This window comes from Leptonotus elevatus, chromosome 1, assembly GCF_054856555.1.
Source record: "Leptonotus elevatus isolate MCC_2025b chromosome 1, RoL_Lele_1.0, whole genome shotgun sequence".
Lineage (NCBI taxonomy): Eukaryota > Metazoa > Chordata > Actinopteri > Syngnathiformes > Syngnathidae > Leptonotus > Leptonotus elevatus.
The window spans coordinates 53636904-53658244 of NC_141239.1; the positions used below are offsets into that span (position 1 = coordinate 53636904).

The 21341-nt window shown below is 37.6% G+C and overlaps 2 protein-coding genes across 2 annotated transcripts; both read left to right on the forward strand.

Moving 5' to 3' along the window:
• The first annotated feature begins 793 nt into the window (after positions 1-793).
• On the forward strand, positions 794-16393 carry LOC147184638 (chaperone Ric-8A-like). Its single transcript, XM_086069942.1, is given in 15 exon segments — positions 794-918; positions 2293-2386; positions 2985-3032; positions 7135-7152; positions 7629-7712; positions 7823-8038; positions 8041-8300; positions 9436-9571; positions 9679-9867; positions 10832-10926; positions 11009-11159; positions 12524-12619; positions 12821-12965; positions 14312-14594; positions 14675-16393. Coding segments are annotated over 14 exon segments (1953 nt in total). The 5' UTR covers positions 794-918; positions 2293-2308; the 3' UTR covers positions 14829-16393.
• Positions 16394-17561: 1168 nt separating this feature from the next.
• On the forward strand, positions 17562-21266 carry LOC147184639 (protein unc-119-like). Its single transcript, XM_086080803.1, has 5 exons — positions 17562-17860; positions 18452-18565; positions 19636-19726; positions 19847-20019; positions 20742-21266. Exons 1-5 carry the CDS (start codon positions 17650-17652, stop codon positions 20882-20884), a joined length of 732 nt encoding a protein of 243 aa, XP_085936929.1. The 5' UTR covers positions 17562-17649; the 3' UTR covers positions 20885-21266.
• The last annotated feature ends 75 nt before the right edge of the window (positions 21267-21341 follow it).

Below are 21341 nucleotides of genomic sequence, written 5' to 3' on the forward strand. Positions count from 1 at the left end.
CTGTATTATCTCTCATTTTACATGTGACAGCTATACAATGGTGCCTTGAGGTACAAGTGATCTGGCTTGACTTGCATGCAAAAAAATGTTGGATACAAGCAGTGTGTGTGGTGACACTTCCAGCTGAAGTTTACTGCCAAACGATATACAGTATATAACACAGAAAACTACATGTGTATTTAACCAAACCACAAATTTACCTTAGGAAAGCCTCTTTAGTTTATGCTTAAAAAACAACAATGCAAATGCTATAGACAGTCTAACAGATAGCACTGATGTCTCTAAGCAGCAAATATTTGAACACAAACGCAGGCTAATAATGTAACAATATTCACAGGTATACAAGCTATGTTATTCTTTATCCTCTGGCATGTGGTGTGCTGTCCCCTGGTGGCCAATGCACACACCGGAAAAAGCAGCACACTATTATAATTGAATTGAATTGAAGCAAAAATAAAGGTTACCTTCTATTTGATTATGTTTTTAGTGTTTGTTTTTCTATCTATTTTTATTGCTAAAAGTACAATACAAAAATATTCATGGTATTTTTTTGCAGGGGACGGCTGAAATAGATGAATGGCATTTTCATTTATTTGTTTGAGAAACGTGTTGGCCATAGAATGAATTCAACCCATTTTCAAGACAGCACTGTATTGAGTTAAGTTACAATAAAAATTGATGGCAGTCACAAAGTTAGCTAAGTAGATAGGGACATAGATGATAGATTTGCATCATTTGCTACAGTATGATCTGTCTCTGCTGTAGCGGAGATAAAATCCGCTGCTTAGAGAGTCGTGCAGGGAGGCAAGGTGTGGAGCTGTATCTGAGAAACAAGATTATGCAGCAGCACTCTGAGCAGAGAAGAGGCCAAGCCAGCAGGAGCGGTGCGCATCTGTTTTTTGTCCACAGTACACACAAGTGAGTACTGATCAGGCTTTGTTATATTGAACAATTATGTTAATATAACAAGTTATTATATTATTATATTATGGTGGTTTATGGTTTTATTGAATATATAAACACAAAGAAAACACAAGTCCTAAATTGAAGTAAAAAAAAAAACAAGAATAGGAGGAAAGAAAATAGTTTATATGTTCAAAAGGGAGAGGAGGAAGTTAAAAACTATCTTGTCCTACCCCTTATTCGTTTTATGTTGATAAAATAATAAGGTAATGTAAACCTATTCATATATACAAGCGCACTTTAACATACACACATTTGCCAGCGACATATGTACATGAAATTCATAGACATATACCATAATACATTTATGAATCATATCCTCATACTCACATATACAATTTTCATTACACTCATACAGATACATCCAAAGAAATTACAGCGTATATACATTTTTAAAAGCTCATGTCTGATGTAAGTAATTTTATTGAACTTTGCTTTTAAACATTTTTTTGAATTCAGCAAGTGACTGACATCTTTTCAGTTCAGTTCCCAAATTAATCCACAAATTAACACCTTTTACAGAAACACGCCTTTGCTTAATTTTTGTTCTTATTTTAATTTTCTTGTACACACTTGTACCCCTTATGTTATAAGGACTCTCTCTAATTTCAAACAGCGTCTGAGTACTGTGGCAGAGTAGAATGTTGTGTACTTTATATATTATTTGTGCTATTTTAAATTTACCTAAGTCATAGAATTTCATTGTATTTGATTTAATAAATAGAGAATGAGTTGGTTCTGTATATTTTGATCGATTTATAATTCTTTTAAAGTTTGAAAACAGGATTGGTATTTGTTTTTAATGCGTTTCCCCAGATTTCCACACAATAGGTCAGATATGGTAATAACAATGAACAATATAATGTGTATAATGATTTCTTATTCAGGACATCCTTAGTTTTAAAGAGTATCCCTATGATTTTTGACATTTTCCTTTTGACGTTGTCTATGTGTGACTTCCAACATAATTTTTCATCAATAACTGCTCCAAGAAATTTATTTTCATACACTCTTTCTATTTCAATTGAATTTACCATCATTTTGACCTGTTGTGTGGTTTGTCTAGTGCCAAAAACTATAAACTTTGTTTTTTTAAAGTATAGTGATAATTTGTTCATATCAAACCAATGTTTTTGTTTTAAATCATATTATTTATACATACATACATAGGCTACTAATATTAGATGCAACAAATGATTACAACAACAACAACTTGAATCTTTGTTATGGTCACAGACATGCATACAAAAATGATTGCACACATGATAGCAAGTCTCCTACACTATACGTTCCTATTGGATGGTATCATCACGATGATGTTTCTTGCAGTCTGTAAAAATCCTACATGGAGAGGATCATTGAGAGCATCGTCCAAGGAGACCACGACAGCATTCGGCGCCACCTGCACAGCTACAACATTCAGGTCATTCATTGTTGTCGTGACACAGACGCACATTTTAAACATCCACACATTCAAACTAAACTCATCAAATTTTGACTCCCATCATAATACAATAGGAGTAGAATTGCTACTATAAAGTTAACAATAAGGAATGTACGGAATGGAAAGGAGGATCTGCAGGGAGGTACAGTACTACCATTTGGTCATTAAAAAGGCACCTTCCAATTCCCTTAACCTGCGCACATTGCACTTGTACAGACTGTAAACTGGCTTTGAATGATGATCTGCAAAGGAAAATGAAGCAGCAACGAGACTAAGTGCAATTTCTGAGAAATTGTGTGGGAATGCTGAAAGCTGAATGCTAATAGCTGAATGCTAAGCTGTATGCTTATGAAGTAAATTGAAAGATAAATTATGTGATAACTACTGATTGTTAATTGTAGATAAATGAAATTGTAAATCAATTGTAGATAAATGATGCTCCAGCATTCCCACAATCAGCCTCTAACTATTCAGTTAAAAGCTACATGTAGCTGCAGATTATTGAAGTGCATTTAAATCACAATTACATTAATGTGCCAAACTACTTACTTAATGTTAATCTCTTTTTTTCCTGTAGTATGCAGAGTGCTTCTTTTTTAACAGTGAGGCACAGGAGCGGAAAAAGGTCAGTACACCGTCGCAGGCATTAGATAGCACTTAACTGTGATGAAAACTTTGACTGACAAAAGCTTGGCTGTGACGAAAGCTTGGCTGTGACGAAAGCTTCGCTGTGACGGAGACTTGGCTGTGATGGAGACTTGACTGAAACGAGGACGTGTCTGTGACGAAAGCTTGGCTGTGACAAAGACTTGGTTGTGACATGACGCGACACACATGAACTTCCACACATAACGTCGACAATGCTCCCACACTGACTGGACAGACACAACATACTAAATACACCAACACAAATTACTTGACAAGACACACCTGGGGAAGACACAAGCGGTCAAAATCAAACAAGAACCCAACTCCACAGAACCGAAACGTGATAGCTATTTTCATTTTTCATGTCAAAATGTCTTTACAGTTATGTGTCTAAGTGAAATTTTATGTTTTACAGCATTTTCAGAGATGCTTGTGGCTATACAGGGCTTTTCTCCTCTTTTTGGCAAACATAAGTGTATCTTTGTGTTTTAAGAGTGCATTTGTTTGCTTTCTTTGACAAGTGGTCCATCTGTGTCACCAATAGTAATATACCAATAATAAATTATTTTAATGAGATATCCCGAATCGGACAGTAATTAATGGTTCAAATGTGATAGGCAGAATTTTGGCAGATTCCTGGTGTATTAACGACAGCTGACTGCACATAAAATGTATCTTCTTTTTCTTCTTTTCATTTTGGCTTTTCCCTTCAGGGGACGCCACAGCAAATCAGTTGCCTCCATCTAACCCTGTCTTCTGCATCCTCTGCTCTTACACTTCTTTAACTACATCCATACACCTCCTCTTTGGTCTTCCTCTTGACTTCCTGCCTGGTATTTGGAAACTTAGCATCCTTCTGCCAATATACTCACTATCTCTCCTCTGGACATGTCCAAACCATCTCAGTCTGGCCTCTCTGACTTTATCTCCAAAGCCTCTAACATGTGTTGTCCCTCTGATGTACTCATTCCTGATTCTATCCATCCTGGCCACTTCCAAAGAGAACCTCAGCATCTTCTTCTCTGCCATCTCAAGCTCTGCCTCCTGTATTCTCCTCAGTGGCACTGTCTCCAGACCAAACATCATTGCTGGTCTCACCACAGTTTTATAAACCTTTCCTTTCATTTTAGCTGAAACTCTTCTATCACACATCACACCTGACACTTTTCTCCACCCATTCCAGCCTGCCTGCACACGCTTCTTCACTTATTTTCCACACTCTCCATTGCTCTGGACTGTTGTCCCTAAATACTTAAAATCCTCCACCTTCTTGGTCTCTTCTCCCTGTAACCTCACTCTTCCACTCGGGTCCCTCCCATTCACACACAGATACTCCGTCTTGCTACGGCTAACCTTCATTCCCCTCCTTTCCAGGGCAAACCTCCACGGCTCTAGCTTCTCCTCCACCTGTTCCCTGCTCTCACTGCAGATCACAATGTCATCTGCAAACATCATAGTCCATGGAGATTTCTGTCTTACCTCGTCCGTCATCCTGTCCATCACCATAACGAACAAAAAGGGGTTCAGAGCTGATCCCTGATGTAGTCCCACCTCCACTTTGAACTCCTCCGTCACACCTATAGCACACCTCACCACTGTCTTACAGTCCTGTCCATGTCCATGTCTTGCACCACTTGAACATACTTCTCTGCCACTCCAGACTTCCTTATTCAAAACCACAGTTCTTCTTTGGGCACCCTGATCTACAAAGACACAATGACCTTCTGACCTTCTCTGTACTTCTCTATCAACATCCTCAAAGCAAATACTGCATCTGTGGCACTCTTTGTTTGGCATGAAACCATACTGCTGCTCACAAATGTTCACCTCTGCCCTCAGTTTAGCTTCAACTACTCTTTCCCATAGCTTCATTATGTGGATCATTAGCTTTATTCCTATATTCCATGTCTTCCTTGTTCCTAAAAATGGGCACCAGCACACTTCTCCTCCATTCCTCAGGCATCTTCTCACTATCTAAGATCCTGTTGAACAACCCAGTCAGAAATTTTACCGCTACCTCTCTTAGACACTTCCATACCTCCACAGGTATATCATCAAGACCAAGTGCCTTTTCACACTTCATCCTTACTTACTAATCTTTGCTACTTCCTGGTCCACAACAGTCGCCTCTGCTACTCTTTATACTCTCTCATTTTCCTCATTCATCAACTCTTCAAAGTACTCTTCCCATCTTCCCGTCACTCTACTGGCATCTGTCAACACACTTCCATCCCTATCCTTTATTGCCCTAACCTGCTGCACGTTCTTCCTATCTCTGTCTCTTTGACTTGCCAACCTGTATAGATCAGTCTCTCCCTCCTTACTGTCCAACAGCATACAAGTCATCATAAGCCTCTTGTTTGGCCTTTGCCACTTCTACTTTCACCTTACGCTGAATTTCCCTGTACACCTGTCTACTTTCTTCAGTCCTCTTAGTGTCCCACTTCTTCTTAGCTAACCTCTTTCTCTGGATCCACTTCTGCACCTCCTTATTCCAGCACCAAGTCTCCTTATCTCCTTACCTTCCAGATGGCACACCAAGGACTGTCCTACCTGTCTCCCTGATCACATTTGCTGTAGTTGTCCAGTCATCTGGATCACCTCCTGACCATCCAGAGCCTGTCTCAACTCCATCCTGAAAGTCATACAACACTCTTCCTTTTTTTAGCTTCCACCATTCTGTCCTCTACTCTGCCTTTGCCGTCTTTGTCTTCCTCACCAATAGAGTCATCCTGCACACTGCCATTCTATGCTGTCTGGCTACACTCTCACATACCACTACTCTGCAGTCGCTGATCTCCTTTAGATTAAATCGTCTACAGAAGATGTAGTCTACCTGTGTACTCCTACCTCCACTCTTGTAGGTCACCCTATGTTCCTGCCTCTTCTGGAAGAAAGTATTCACGACAGCCATTTCCATTCTTTTTACAAAGTCAACCACCATCTGTCCTTCTGGGTTCCTCTCCTGGATACCAAACTTGCCCATCACCTCCTCATCACCGGTTTCCTGCACCATTGAAGTCTGCACCAATGACAACTCTCTCACTTCTAGGGATGCTCTACATCATTTAATGAAGGTCCAACCAAAAGTTTTCCTTCTCCTCCAGCTCACATCCTACCTGTGACGCATACCCACTAACAACATTGATCATCACACCTTCGATTCCTAGCTTTCCTAGCATCTGACACTCTTTTTACCTTCAGGACAATCTTAACAAACTACTCCTTCACGATAACTCTTACTCCATGTCTCTTCCTATCTACACCATTATAGAACAACTTGAACCCTGCTCCTAAACTTCTAGCTTTGCTCCCTTTCCACTTGGTCTCCTAAACACACAATATGTCCACCTTCCTCCTCTGCATCATGTCAACCAGCTCTCTATCTTTTCCTGTCATAATTCCAACATTCAAAGTCCCTACTCTCAGTCCTAAACTCTTGGTGTTCCTCTTCTCTTTCTTCCTACAAACACATCTTACTCCTCTCCTTCAACCAACAGTAGTCCAGTTTCCACCGGCACCCTGTAGGTCAACAGCACCAATGGCGGTCATTGTTAACCCGGGCCTCGACCGATCCGGTATGGAAGTCATATATTTGATTCGCATGTTTGATTTGGCCAAAGTTTTACGTTGGATGCCCTTCTTGACACAACCCTCTGTATTTATCCGGGCTTAGGACCGACACAAGACAAATTAAAGCTGAAAGAATATGGCCGAAAGAGGATGTTGTGGTGACGCAAGCAAAAACATTTTTTAAATAATAACTCGTAATTCGCAAAAATGACACTTACACATATGGACTCATCAAAAGTATAGATTTAAAAAATAATAATAATACAGTATATATGAAGTTTGCCAAATTGTGACTTATGAGGTTTCAGGCCGATGCCAGCAATATGCAAGTCACGCCTGAATATAAGTCGCAGGACCAGCCAAACTATATATATATATATAAAAATAAAAAAAAGTGAGACTTATAGTAAAATACAGGATGTTTATGGTGTAATGTTTCAAATGCTTATCATTTCTATTTTTACACATGCATTCCATGGATGGATTCATGGATTAACTGACTGCAGAAACAAGAGCTGGAAGAGGTACATGACACATACACAGGAGGATGATCTGATTATGAATTTGTTCTGGGTATTACAATAAGCTGTTTAGAATAGAGACTCACACAGTACACATACTATCTATTCGTAAGTGTGTGTTGTGTTTGTAACTGATTGTACTGTATGTATGTCTCTTCTTGGACACGCTTAACTATGACTCAGCACAATTTACACCCGCATCACTGGAAACTTGGTAGTTGTTTAAAAAAATGGATTTTCCCATCATTTGATAACCTTTCTGTAAAAAAAGAAGAAACAAAAAGGTGAACTAGGAGGTCGACGAGACAAAAATTATTGCTATATGCAGTACACAGCAGAACCTAAACTGTAGGTTACACGGAATACAGATCCTATAAACAGAGCCAGCAGGAACAGGAATACTGATTGTCCACACCTATGTGGTTGAAGCAAAATTCAGCATCTTTGTGCAAGTTGCCCACAAAAAACTTCAATTTCAGTTCCGGAAGAACAAAACCAGGAAGTGTGTTCCTGATTCAGACATGAATTCTGACGGTGACGAGCCTGATCTTCTTCTCCGACAGGTAGGGCATTGTCTTTTTTGTCCTTGTGCCACAGTAGCATAAGTATTTTCTCAATTAGTGACTGGGCCTGAGCATTTACTCTTTCATATCTTCCCTCCACATTCTAATAGCGTCTTGCTGCAGCCCTATTGAGTTTGGTCAGCGGTCAGCTTCAACCGTCTCTGTTGCGAGCGTGCCTGCATACGCTGCGTATCCTGTCCCGTGACAGGCGGGGCCTGGGGCCTATGGTCACGGATGGTGCCCTTGTCACTTTGGCAGACCTGGGAGGTATCCGCTTACAGGCAAGTCTACAACAGCAGGAAATAGCTGGAGATGGCTCAGATAAACACGCTCATGTTACACTGTTGGCTCTGCCGAGCAGGTTTCGTCCCCAATGGAGAAAGCCTGTGAGACCAATACTTACGGCTCAGAACAAGCCTGTTGTAAAGGAGGTCATGTGGTACTTACCTGTGGCAAGACAGATACATGGGAAGAGGAGGAGGAAGAACTGGAGGAAGATGAGGCAGTGTGTAGGAAGGAGGCCATGAAGGCCTTGTGTAACATTATTTACAACAGCCCCAGGGCACAGGAGAGAGCCAGCGCACTGAGGTGAGACACCATTATAGGAGGTCACACCATACGCTGTAAAAATAAAATAAAATCCTAAAATAACAGAATTTCGATGTTTATTTTATATGATTTTACAAACTATTCCTGTATTTTTATGACATCATTTAATGTTAAAAAATAGACGGTGATCTTATATGCAAAAAAACATGAAATCACTGGACTGTGAAAACACATTTCCATTCTTTTACTGCAAAACGCATTATAAATACATATATTTATTGTTATACGTTCATAAATTAATCATGATCTCACAAATATTGGTCTGTTATTTAAGGGAATAAACAGTAAAAATCAACTTTAAAACTCTTTTTTTAAAAGTATATATATTTTTTTATATTCTTATACATTTTATTTACATTTTACATTTATGAAAAATTAATAAAAATACTAAGAAACTAATAGTAAAAAAAATCACTGTTACTGTGAAAACACAACTGTTTTTCTACTGAGAAACACATTAGAAATGCATATATTTATTGTTCAAATATGTTCACAAATGAATCCTAATTTCACAAATGTTGGTCTGTTATTTAAGGGAATAAACTGTGAAAATCAACTTTAAAACTCTAACAAAAAAGGGAGAAATGTCATTTTAAAATTGTCTTTTATATTTTTATACATTTTATTTCAATTTTAAATTTAAAAAAATTTAATTACTGAGAAATTAATAGTAAAATGTTTAGATTTTACGATAATTATTAGTTAATTGACTAATGTTTTTAATTGAAAATAACTGCAATTACTGAAATGTCCTAGATGGTAACATTAATTGACATTGTATTATTATTTATTTTTAAAAGGACATCTAAAGATACATAGGGAAATGGGAAAGCTTGATACGGTGAATAATATGTAGGCAAGTCAAATCTAGTCTTGAATTTATTGGATTGTATTGGACTTGAACTTAAGGATGCTGCATCAGCACTACCAACTAAGTATATATTTAATGTAATCTAAAATGATGGAAAACAGCGGCAGCGTGGCTCACTTGTAGAGTGGTCGCCTAGTAGGCCTAATTCTACCCAATATTCTTCTTGTTCACAAACGGAAGAATAATTCTCACCAGCTGCTGGGCAATCTCCCATTTCTTTTTTCATGCCGGTTTCCATGAAAGGTTTCTGCAAGGTGTGTGGGAGAGTGTGAAGGAGGGCATGAACAGCAGGCAACAACACTCTGGTCACTTTTACAAGCTGAGACTGCTCTTCTTACTGACCGCTTTAAGGCCTGAACTCAGACTGCAGCTACAGCAGGTAAAAAAAAAAGAAAGATATCTCATTATATTCAAACAAATGCATTGTAGATCATTTTGGATTACAAGTTCATCAGTGCTTAGAAGTTTGCTTGTCCCCGGCGTCAGGAGCGAGGCGTGTCAGTGCTGACGAAAATCATAGAGCAATGCCTGCTTGTGAGGTGGGCTGAGGGATACGAGGTACTTAGTGATACGACAGCTACTCCCGTTTCCAAGGAAACATCCACAGAACTCGTTGAGATCCTCAAGACGCTCTTCAACATCGCACACAAGTTCAACAAGCAAGAGCCCAAAGAGGTAACACCTGAAAACCTTATTTTTACCAAAGCAAGTCAAAAATGGCATCCTTTAATCTCAAATAATAATAATAATAATTATTATTATTATTATTGTTATTATTAATTATCAATTATAATACAATACTACTACTATTACTACTACTAATAATAATAATAATAATAACAGTAATTAATTATTAATAATTATTATATTTTATAATAATAAATAAATAATTTACTGAAATAATTGTATTCTTTAATCTGTCGACCTGTAGTCTTTCCTGGATCCAACAGCTCAAGCCCAAGTGAGACTCTTTTTATCCATAAGGGCCACCATAGTTTGAAGCGGTGTCAGTATAGTAGGTATGTCCAGTAGCTAATGCTAAAAAGCAAAGACAGAAATTAAACAAACTATTGTTACCTTAAAAATAACGAAACACGCAGCCATTAATGACTGTTAACGAAAGTGAGTAGACCCCTAAGTGAAACTGTCTAAACTGGGCCTGATCAGCTAATTTTGTCATGTTATGTGACATGCTAGTGTTAAAAGGTCTCAGGTGTGTTGAGTGTGCTGAATTAGATGTTCTTGCTCTCACACTCACTCATGCTGGTCACTTGGAATTCAATATGGCACCTCGTACCAAAGGGGTTCCCTTTGAAAAATAGATGTATAAGTTCTACCAGCATTGCTGGAGAAGGTCAGAGGTCAGCGTGTCAGTGGCCAGGCCATATGCTGCACACTGCATGAAATTATCTGCAATAACTGTCGACCCAGAAGAAATCCTCTTGTAGAGATGATGCACAAGAACCAGGTCCTGCGGTCTGATGAGACCAAGATAAACTTATATGGATCAGATGGTGTCAAGTGTGTGGGCTGGCAAACAGATGCAGAGTACAAAGTGTTTCTTGTCTGCATTCAAGCATGGTGGTGGGTGTTTCTCGGTCTGGGGCTACAGCTTGTATTTATTATTATTTTTTTTTAGGAGGAGGCAGCTATGTTTCGCCACCTAGCAGCTGTGCTGCGACACTGCCTGCTGCTACAGTATGTTGGCGAGGACATCCTGGAGGAAATTCAGGGGTCAGTTGCACAATTTAAAACACATACATTCATTTGACAAAATAAAGATTAGACGTCCTATTTTCACTCCGCTTGACTACAGGCATACAGTAAACCTCCTGTCAGCGCTGCCATTGACTTGTCTGGATGTCCTGCTGTCTGTTGATGTGAACAAAGCCTCACACAAATGGGAGGGCGTCAACATGGACTGCGTCCACACATTGCTGCACTTTATGGAAAGACGCCTGAGCAAGGCAACCGTTTGCATTTGTTTACTACCTGAAATACAACTATGCATCCAATGTAGTATAAGTGAAAATAACAGTTATTGACTTATGATTAAGTAAGAAGTACAATGGATGCTCTGCTCTGGTTAATGTGTCAGATAATAGCAAAAGTTTCTGTACATAAATATAGAGTCAAATGATATCTGCTACCAGAGGTGGCAAATCCAGGTCCAGAAAGCAAAAACCCTGCCACAGTTTGGCTTTAGCCCCTGATGCTAGTTAGCTAGCTCCCAAGCAGGTAAAAGAGCACCATGAGAGCTAGCTAGCTAGGGAGCTAATTAGCTAGCACCTGGGGCTAAAGCCAAATTGTGGCAGGGGTTTTAGTTTCTGGACCTGGATTTGAAACCTCTGTCTGCTACAAAATTAACACTGCATCATACCAAGAGGTGTTTCAAACATTTGATCAACCTATAGCTAGTCCTTACAGAAGCGCATCTCAAAAATAATTGTGTCACTGAGTTTGGCTTTAAGTCTAGACAGATGTTGAGACCAAATGTAGACTTCTAATTTCTACAACATCCAAATTTTGTGGAGATAGCAAGATCCTCTGTTCTACAACGGCTTAATAGGGCCACGTATAAATATTTTTTTAGAGGACGGGGGCAATATTCAGAGAAAAAAAACTCATAAATTTGCAAGTTTATAAAGTGGCAGATTCGCGAGAGAAAAACGAGAAATACATGTAGCGTACAACTCGGATGTTTGTGCCAATACTTTTTGGTCGGGTTTTCAAATAAGGGGATAGTAATTGCTTTAGCAGAGATTAACCATATCATGTTAAGTATTGGCTCTTTGGAGCATTAGGTGCTGTCAGTGACAGAAGACACCTCACTTTGCGAAGGTTCACACCCTGAGGATCAAGCATTTAAGTTAATTTGTTAAAATGTATATTTACTTGTACATGTATGTTTACAGAATTATTATTTACACATTTGTACTTTTTTGTACAAGTAGCGAAGTTGATGTGTCGAATCTGCTGCTCTCATTTGCATTTACCTAAAGTATGCTAGCTTCTGATTGGTTAGTGTTAGTCATCTGATAGAGGATCAGGAAGTGTTCTCGCTTTGGCTGCGGTGAATGACGAGTAAAGTTGAAATTAAGAATTAATCTGTCTCCATCCTGCCTTTTTATTTTATAAACAGTGTCCCAATAACCACCAATGAATCCTCACATTAGACTATAGCTACGCTATGTGTATTTGTCATAAGTTTCTGAGTTTTTTTCTCGGGCAAATTTGCAAGTTTTTTTTCTCTGAATATTGCCCCCGCCCTCTAAAAATTGTTTTTATACGTGGCCCTAATACACCGTCGTATTCTTCTCATATCATTCAGGGTGAGAAGCTGAAGGAGAAACTCATTCCTGTACTTAATCTGCTGACTGAGAGCTCTCGAGTACACAGGGAGACGCGCCACTATTTGCGACAACAGGTACATTTTCTTGACTTTTTTTTTTTTTAGACCAAAACTAACATTCATTTACTAATACTAATACTAATACTAATAGTATTAGTATTTTGTGTTTTCAAGGTCACAAAATCTTGGCAATTTCTCCTCGCCTGTGATTCCATGTATGTCACAGACATCCTGCGGGTAGTACTGCTGACAATGCTGTCTTTCAACCCCCCTCAGATCTTACCTCCCTTGAGGGATGTTGCTATTCGTCCAGAGCAGGACCCCTCACTGAGGGGGCAGCTGGTCCGCCTGATGACCCATGTTGATACACATGTGAAGCACTGTGCCGCTGAGCTGCTGTTTGTACTCTGCAAGGAGAATGGTACAGTCGTGTCTTGGTTCAAGGCAGTAAATTAAAGGGGAAGTCAACCCTATTTATTTTTTTTGACAATATATGTTCTATGCAGCCCCACTGGTCTAAATATGGTATTCTGGTTAATATTGCATTAGTGGAATATGAGTTAAGCAGCAAAATCCAGCCGTTTTTATCCATCTCAGGGGTGTGGCAGCTATTTTGCCATTAGCTGTCGACTGAAGATGACATCACAGTTGCTCAGGTAACAACCAACCACATCTCAGCTTCAGAAAACAGGTGAGCTTTGATTTGTCGTTGCCTGAGCCTGAGCAACTGTGATATCATCTTCAGTCAAGAGCGAGTGGCAAAATGGCCGCCCCCTGAGATGGATAAAAATGGCTAGATTTTGCTTCATAACTCATTTTAGTTGGTTTTTGTTTAGTTTTGAGTTTTGTTTTTTAAACTTAGTTAGTTAGTTTTTATTACTTTTAGTAATTTAAAAATGCTTAGTTTAAATTTAGTTTTAGTTAGTTTCTGTAATAGTTTAAAAAAAAAAAGTCGATTACTTTAATAAACACTATGGTAAAATGAAAAAAGTAACACATTTCTTACCTTTCACGTTGCATTTCAGCTAAGTTAAATGAAAAAGCAGGCGAGCCGAGCCATTGGAGCCAAAAGTCAAGCAGACAAATTTGTCACCTAGGAGCGACGTTATCTGAAGGTGCTTTTCTATTGGTTGCTGGTAGATGACATCACTTTTGTGTGACACACTTTCAAACGTCTTTGTTCAGGTTAATATCTAAATAAATCTACTTAAAATCTGATTTGAAATCATTCCCAAAGGCTCATGTATTAAATTAATTACCAAAGATTAAAACGAAGGACATTTTTGCTATAATTACAGTTAGTTTTAGTTAGTTTTGTAAACATAGAATGTAGTTTAAGTTAGTTTTCTTTTTTTGAAAAGCATTTTCGTTTTGTTTTTTTTCGTTTTGTTTTTTTTCCGTTAACGAAATTGTTTTTTGAAATTTAGTTTTATTTTTTCATTAGTTTTTGTTAACTTGGTCTCAGGTAACAACCAATCACAGCTCAGCTTCAGGAAACAGGTGAGCTGTGATTGGTCGTTGCCTCAGCCCTGAGCAACTGTGATGCTATCTTCAGTTGACAGCAAGTGGCAAAATGGCCGCTCCCTGAGATGGATAAAAATGGCTGGATTTTGTTTCATAACTCCTATTCCACAAATGTAATATTAATCATGTTTAGACTAGTGAGGTCACATATAACATATTATTGTCAAGAAATGTTGACTTCCACTTTAACACATACTTTGCTCAGCAGGATAAGTTGACTGTCCATTGTTTTTCTGTTGCTAGTTAGCCGCTTTGTCAAATACACGGGTTACGGCAATGCTGCTGGCCTGCTGGCAGCTCGAGGACTGCTAAATGAGAGAAGGAATTCCGCTGATTTCCAGTACGCGTCCCGATACTCCAGCGACTCTGACTCCGACACGGAAGAGTACCGCGCGGCCAAAGCAAGAATTAACCTGGTGACGGGCCGCGTGGAGGCAGAGCAGCCTGACCCGTTGGAGGGCATGACGGAGGAGGAGAAGGAGGAGGAGGCCTGTCACCTCATCAGCATGATAAACCGACTATCACAGTGAGTCCTTCAACATTATAAGATGGTCCCAAATAAGGAAGCAAAATCCCTTCATTGTTTGTGACCTTTCTGGTACCTAGAAATGAAATCATTCAGCCAGTGGCTGTGACAGTGGACGGGAGACTTGCTATGCTGCTGCTGAACGAGTGCACGTTGCAAGAAGAGGACGATGATGACGTTGAAGATATGGATATGATGCCAGAAGAAGGGGAACAAGACAAACATATGAAATAAAAATAATTCATTAGTAATGAACTTGAAACATGCAAAGATTTCCTTTTATTGATGAAATTATCCATTTTGAAACAATATCAGGAAGGAAAAGAAAATAGAGTGAATGAAAACGCATTTGTCAGTTGCACGTTGTTTTGCAGTTTATAGTGGCAAGGTACATTTACTTCTGCTCACTTCTGAGCAGTGTGGAAACTGTACTATTTAAACAGAAGTTTAACAGACATGAATTCTACTGATCATAATTCCCACTGTTAGGAAACACTGTTTTTACTTGCTTTGACTTGTTATGTTATACTGCTAACTTAAAATATATATATATTGATAAAGCTCCATTTATTGGTAACTTAATAGCTGCATCTGACACTTTAAAATTGTTTTTACTTGCTTTGACTTGTTATGTTATACTGCTAACTTAAAAATATATATATATTGATAAAGTTCCATTTATTGGTAACTTAATAGCATCTGACACTTTTAAATTAATGCAGTCATTTATTTAAAAATTATATTTAGTAATTGACAATATAATATTAAAGATACAGTATGAGCCACATTAGCCTACTGATGACAACTACTGCATGTGGCAGCGTCCAGCATCCATCCTTTTTACTTTGTAGATGTCCCTTTTGCAGAACATCTGGAAATTACAAAAAAATAAATAAGCTAAAAGCCAAAGTAAATAAAATGCCCTCCATTCTTGACAGATTTTATTAACACCGAGGCAGCTAAAAAAAGAAAAGAAGAAGTTTTATTTACTTCTTGTGGCATCTGAACTCTGCTCACTTTGCAGCCAAACTCGTTTTTTTCTCTCTCTCCCAGAATTAGGGATGTTTGATACCCCCCTTTTTTTTTAGATCACTACCGATACTCAAATCTTCAGTACTCACCAATACCTAGGTATCATTATTGATGAATATTTAACATGGAAAGCGCATATAAAATATGTCAAATCTAAGGTGTCACAAACCATAGCCGTGTTAAGAATCATTAAACAAGAATGCTTTGTTATTGTTATATAATTCATTGATTGTTCCATACCTGACCTATTGCATTGAAGTGTGGGGGTGTGCAGCCAAAACCTACACCAAATCCATCTTTCTTTTACAGAAACGTGTTATTCGTGTTGTTTGCGGTTGTGGATACAGAGACCACACTAACCCATTATTTATACACCTAAAATCTTTCAAATTTAATGAATTGATGGAGTTTAACCGGCCTTAAAATATTGTTCAAAGCCCATCATGAAATTTTACCAGTTAATATACAAACTAAATTTATAAAAAGGGAAAATGAGTACAAATTAAGAGGAACAGACAATTTTTCCAAACCTAAACATAGAACAAAACAAAAAGAAAGCTATATTTCAACTCAAGGTGTCAGTCTGTGGAACAATTTGGATTGTAAAACAAAATCTTACTCAGTCTATTTGTATTTTTTTTAAAGCATAAAAGCACAAATACTGCAAATATATATATAGCACAAGGATACACAGTTTAACTATTTTGAATTATCTTGTTGTAACACTGAAAGCGTCTTGACCACTCATCATTAAAATTTTGTTTGTGTGTGTGTGTGTTTTATGTTTTTAGTTGATCAGGGGCAGACAAAACCAGTTTTACTTCTTTCTGTCCCCTTTCATTTCTTTTGCTTTACTTAGAATTAGAATATTGCTTTATATTGTCTTTTTTCTTTAAAAAAATGAATGAAATAAATTCATTAATTGATTGATTGATACAGATACCAAGTGCCGATACCATTCGCACTTATGATACGTAAAATTAAATTTTAAAAAATGACAGATACATAAAAAAAAAAAGAAGACTTTATATCCCAATTATATTTTTTAAATTTTCTATGAAAGTCATTTTACATAAAGGACACAATAAAATGAAAAATAAAAAATAACAATAAAAGATAAATAAGATAAATTAAACAATCCAGTGTCCAGGAAAAAAAGTCCCAATCAAAATATGTGTTGTACAACTTATTTTTAAGGAATACAGTGAAGTGCAAATAATTCAATTCAATACAATAGGGCTTCAAGATCTACCATAAAGAATTCCTCGAGCTATTTAGTGTTTGATGTTTAATTATCTTGTTTTGAAATCCATGCTTTAAATCTGGAAGGCTGCTCTGTATTTCCGTTTCCTGTTTCACATTCTCTGTTCATCATTCATCTAATAGCAGTGCAAAAGTCAATGACGATATACTATATACAAAGATATGTCTGCACTTCAGAGCTAATTAAATTGTTGAGTACAACTGAAGACTTATGTGCTCTCTTACCGGAGCCCCCTGTGGCGGTCAATAAATGCAAAATAACCATTTCAGCCTTGAGTTCCTGACCGAAAAACCCACACATTTGTTGAGTGTCTGACTTCATGATAACATGAGATGCTAATACAACACAAATGAACTAGCAAGACCATGTATTCCAATTGGCTGGGTTTAAGGATTGGCAAAATGTACTAAAATTTAATGGCTTCTTACCCTTCACTAATCACTTTTTATAGTCTATCTGTTGTTTACATGTAACCCTGATAACAAACACACTTAGCAAATGAACCTATTCAAACAATGCATGCGCTATGATCTTCAGGAGTAAAGGTGATCCCAAGGTGATACAATACTTGTGCTAATGATAATAAAGCTATGGCATACAACGTTAGTGTCCATCTTTAATTACAGATTGACACTCAGAGACAAATCCATCCAGACATAATCAGTTTAGACAGCAGCAGAGCGAATGAGCCACCGCAACCTGCCTTCACTACATTTTGCAAACAGACCACAGTGACACTGACAGACGTTTGTACAGCAAATGGACAGACAGGATGAAAACATACCAGGAATTAGCAATGAGGAATGTCAGAGAGAAAAGGGTGCAAGCAAAAGAGAGGAGGACTGGAACGGGTTTATTTCACAGGGAGCACCACTGGCTGAAAAAGAGGAGGAGGAGGTTGTGGAAGAATGGAGAGTTGGTGAACTAGTGACCCCGCTGCAGGTCTTGAGACTCAACAGGTACACTGCAGGTGAGTAACATTATTATAAAGTACACCGTAAATTCTGTAAAGTAAATTTGACTCTCGACTGGGACCAAATAGACTCAGTTTAAGGGTAGGCTAATATTTACATTTGGAAGAGAGTAAAATAAAGAATTGAGAATAAAAATAAAAGTCACTCAAGGGTTGAGGCACAAACTCACGACCTTCAGCTTGGGAGATGGCCACGCTGCCACCTGAGATATGCCACTCCTACTGCTTGCTTACTTCCACGATGGTGTTTTTGGTCTCACAATTTTTTGCTCTTGGATTTAGGAAGATTCCAGCTGACACGAACGATATACTAACACACAGCAGGAGCTGCGTGGCACAGGGAGTAGATCAGATATCTCCCAAGCTGAAGGTCGTGAGTTTGTTCCTCAACCCTTGAGTGACTTTTAATTATTATTATTTTCCCAATTCTTTATTTTACTCTCTTCCAAGTGTAAATATTACTCTAAAACCAAGTCCCACTCTAAATAGAGTCAAATTTACTCTCCAGAATTTACTGTGTTCTTTTTTCCTGAAATGCAAATAATACAAATTGGATTTGTTTCCTGTCTTGTTGTCTGAATATGACAGATTACCTGTGTTTACCAGAGGACAACATCTACAACATCAACTTCTCTCGCTTCAAGATCAGAGACCTGGCCAGTGGCGCCGTCATCCTTGACATAAAAAAATATCGTCCCACAGGTAGATATTACCGAAGAAGAAGAATAAACCAATATTAATCAAACTAGTGAATTTATCCACAACTTCAGGTTGGGAGGCAGCCAATCTACTCCCTAAGCCATGCTGCTCCTACTCTTAGTAAATCCGATATCAAAAACATCTGGTCTCCTTTTGGATTGAAGCGAATTGAACTGTAGGAGTGGCATAGCTCGGGTGGTTGAGTGGCAGTCTCCCAAGCTAAAGGTCGTGAGTTCATTGCTCAAGCCTTGTGTAACTATTTTTTTTTTTTAAATAAATAAACTAGTAAAAATGTAGTCAAGCTCTTCTTGCAAAATGTACTTAGAAATTCTGAGCAAAAAAAAAATCTTTAATATATATATTATTTTTTTCATGGGATAGGCAAATTCACTCGTACACACTAAAAATACTTATTTACTCTGAATATTTTATCTTCTAAGTGTAAATTATACCCTGTTTAGCGTGGGACCAAATAGACTCTGTTTAGAGTAAAATATACTCTACATAATTTAACTGTGTGCGGTTTAGAGTTTATGCTGCAATTGCACTTTCATGCTATGATTGCCAAAAAATTTCATATTTTTGTAATTGTTACTATATCAGTATGCAGAGGAATTGATGAAAATACATTTTTAATGCTAGAATACAACAATAATAATAATAATAACATTAATCATAATAATAATAATAATAATAATAATAATAATATGTATTATTATTATTATTATAACAAATATTTTTTTATTTTTTTATTATTATTCATGGTTTTCCAAATGTACTGTTAAAAAAAAAAGAAATAAAGAGGCAGGGTACACCAATCCCAGGACACATATAGACAAACAACTATTCATACCTATGGACAATTTAGTCTTCAATTAACCTATCATCCTTGCATGTATATCACTTAGCATAATGGCCATGGATATATTTGCAATGTACAGTCGAAGGTGGGATTCGAACTGGCAATCTCCAGGTTACTGGACAATGCACTTTACCAACTGTGCTACTGAGCAGTATCAAACAGGTGGTAATGATGATAGTGGGACTTAGACAAATGTCAATGTCTCTTTCAGAAATCCAAGATATTATTGAGTTGGATACAAACAGATTCATCCAGTATCAGTTCTCCCCTGCATTTCTCAACCTTAGAGAGATTGGAGCCACGTAAGTCAACGTCATTTATTTTAAGTCATTCATTAGCTATGACAACGCATTTAGTTGCAACATTGAATTGAAAACAACATCAACAGTTTAATCACATTTGATCCGCTTTCTGTCTTGTAGGTTGGAGTTTACCGTTGGCAACAAGGCACTGAGCCACTTCCGCCTCATTGAGAGACATTTCTTCCGAAATGTCCTGCTCAAAACCTTCGACTTTGAGATTGGCTTCTGCATTCCTCACAGCAGGAACACTTGTGAGCATATTTACTGCTTACCTGATCTGGACCCTGAGACAGGTACATTTAAATGACCAAGGGTCACACTACAACACAGGTAGTTGGTTAAAAATGCACTTGGCAAAGCAGTTGCCATTTTTATGTTAAGTTGGTGTCTACTGAAAGAATCAAATAAAGTAACTTGTAATCTAACGTAGTTATTTTCAACTCATTCACTCCCAGCTATTTTCACTGAAGCGACTCCCGGCTGTTTTACTGGATTTTGACAGATTTTGCAAGGCCCACAGAATATCCTGTTCTATTGCTATAAAAACATGGAATTTACGTAAAGAAAGATTAGAGTCTCTTCTTTCATCAGGGAAAAAAGTATACTTGTATCTGTTTCCGTTTTGCAGCAATTAGCATTAGAATATAGCTAAATTTCATAATTATTCACTAACCTGTTGAAAGCAATGTCAAAAAGAGGTTGTTGCAACATGGCCGTGGTTGGTCTCATACTCTGCTGCCACCTGCTGGCCGTATTTTGTAATAACTACCATTGCTTGTCTTCAGGTCAGAGATTGCATCAAAGCCTTCTGTAAACTAGCATAAAAAAACATAAAAAACGGGGAGCATGGCAATATTTAAAATAGAACGTATTTATACGTTTTTGGGAGCAAATGCGTTAAGGCCAAGTAATCACTGATGCAAGTTAGTTAATTTTTTCCAAGCTAACAGCGGAAGTCTTGACTCAAATAACTTTTGTTGGTGTTTTGAAACTCTTTTCATTGTCTTTTTTGCAGTTGAGGATATGATCGGCAACCCATTTGAGACACGCTCAGACAGCTTTTACTTCGTTAACAACAAGCTGGTCATGCATCACAAAGCCGAGTACTCCTTTTCACCGCAAATACATCATGACATCTCTGGTGAAAATGGAAAGTAATGTGCAAAAGGGGGGTACTGCAAGCTATTGTTGCTTTTGGTATATGATTGTACTGTTATTTTATTTGTTATAAATAAGAAGATATTGTTTGCATCCACATCAATCATGCACACGTCTTTGAAACAGGGTTAAAATAAACATGTGTTGTTAATGATATTATTGAAAGAACAGTACTGCTTGCACATAGGCACTTTAGACTGTTGATTAAATGTGAATGTTGAAGGATTTTCTTACTTGTTGATATGTCTTGTCCATGTCACCTTCCAAGGAACTACAAATATAAATAAGCTGTATACTACTTTCAATACATCTACGCAGGTGTTGTGCCAGTGTTCACTAATGTGAATTGTCCTTTTCAAATAAAAATAATAAAAATAATAAAGGATATTATATTTACTTTCAAACGGAGGCTAATATGGAATATTACATTTCTCTAACTATGTGGAATACGATGTCT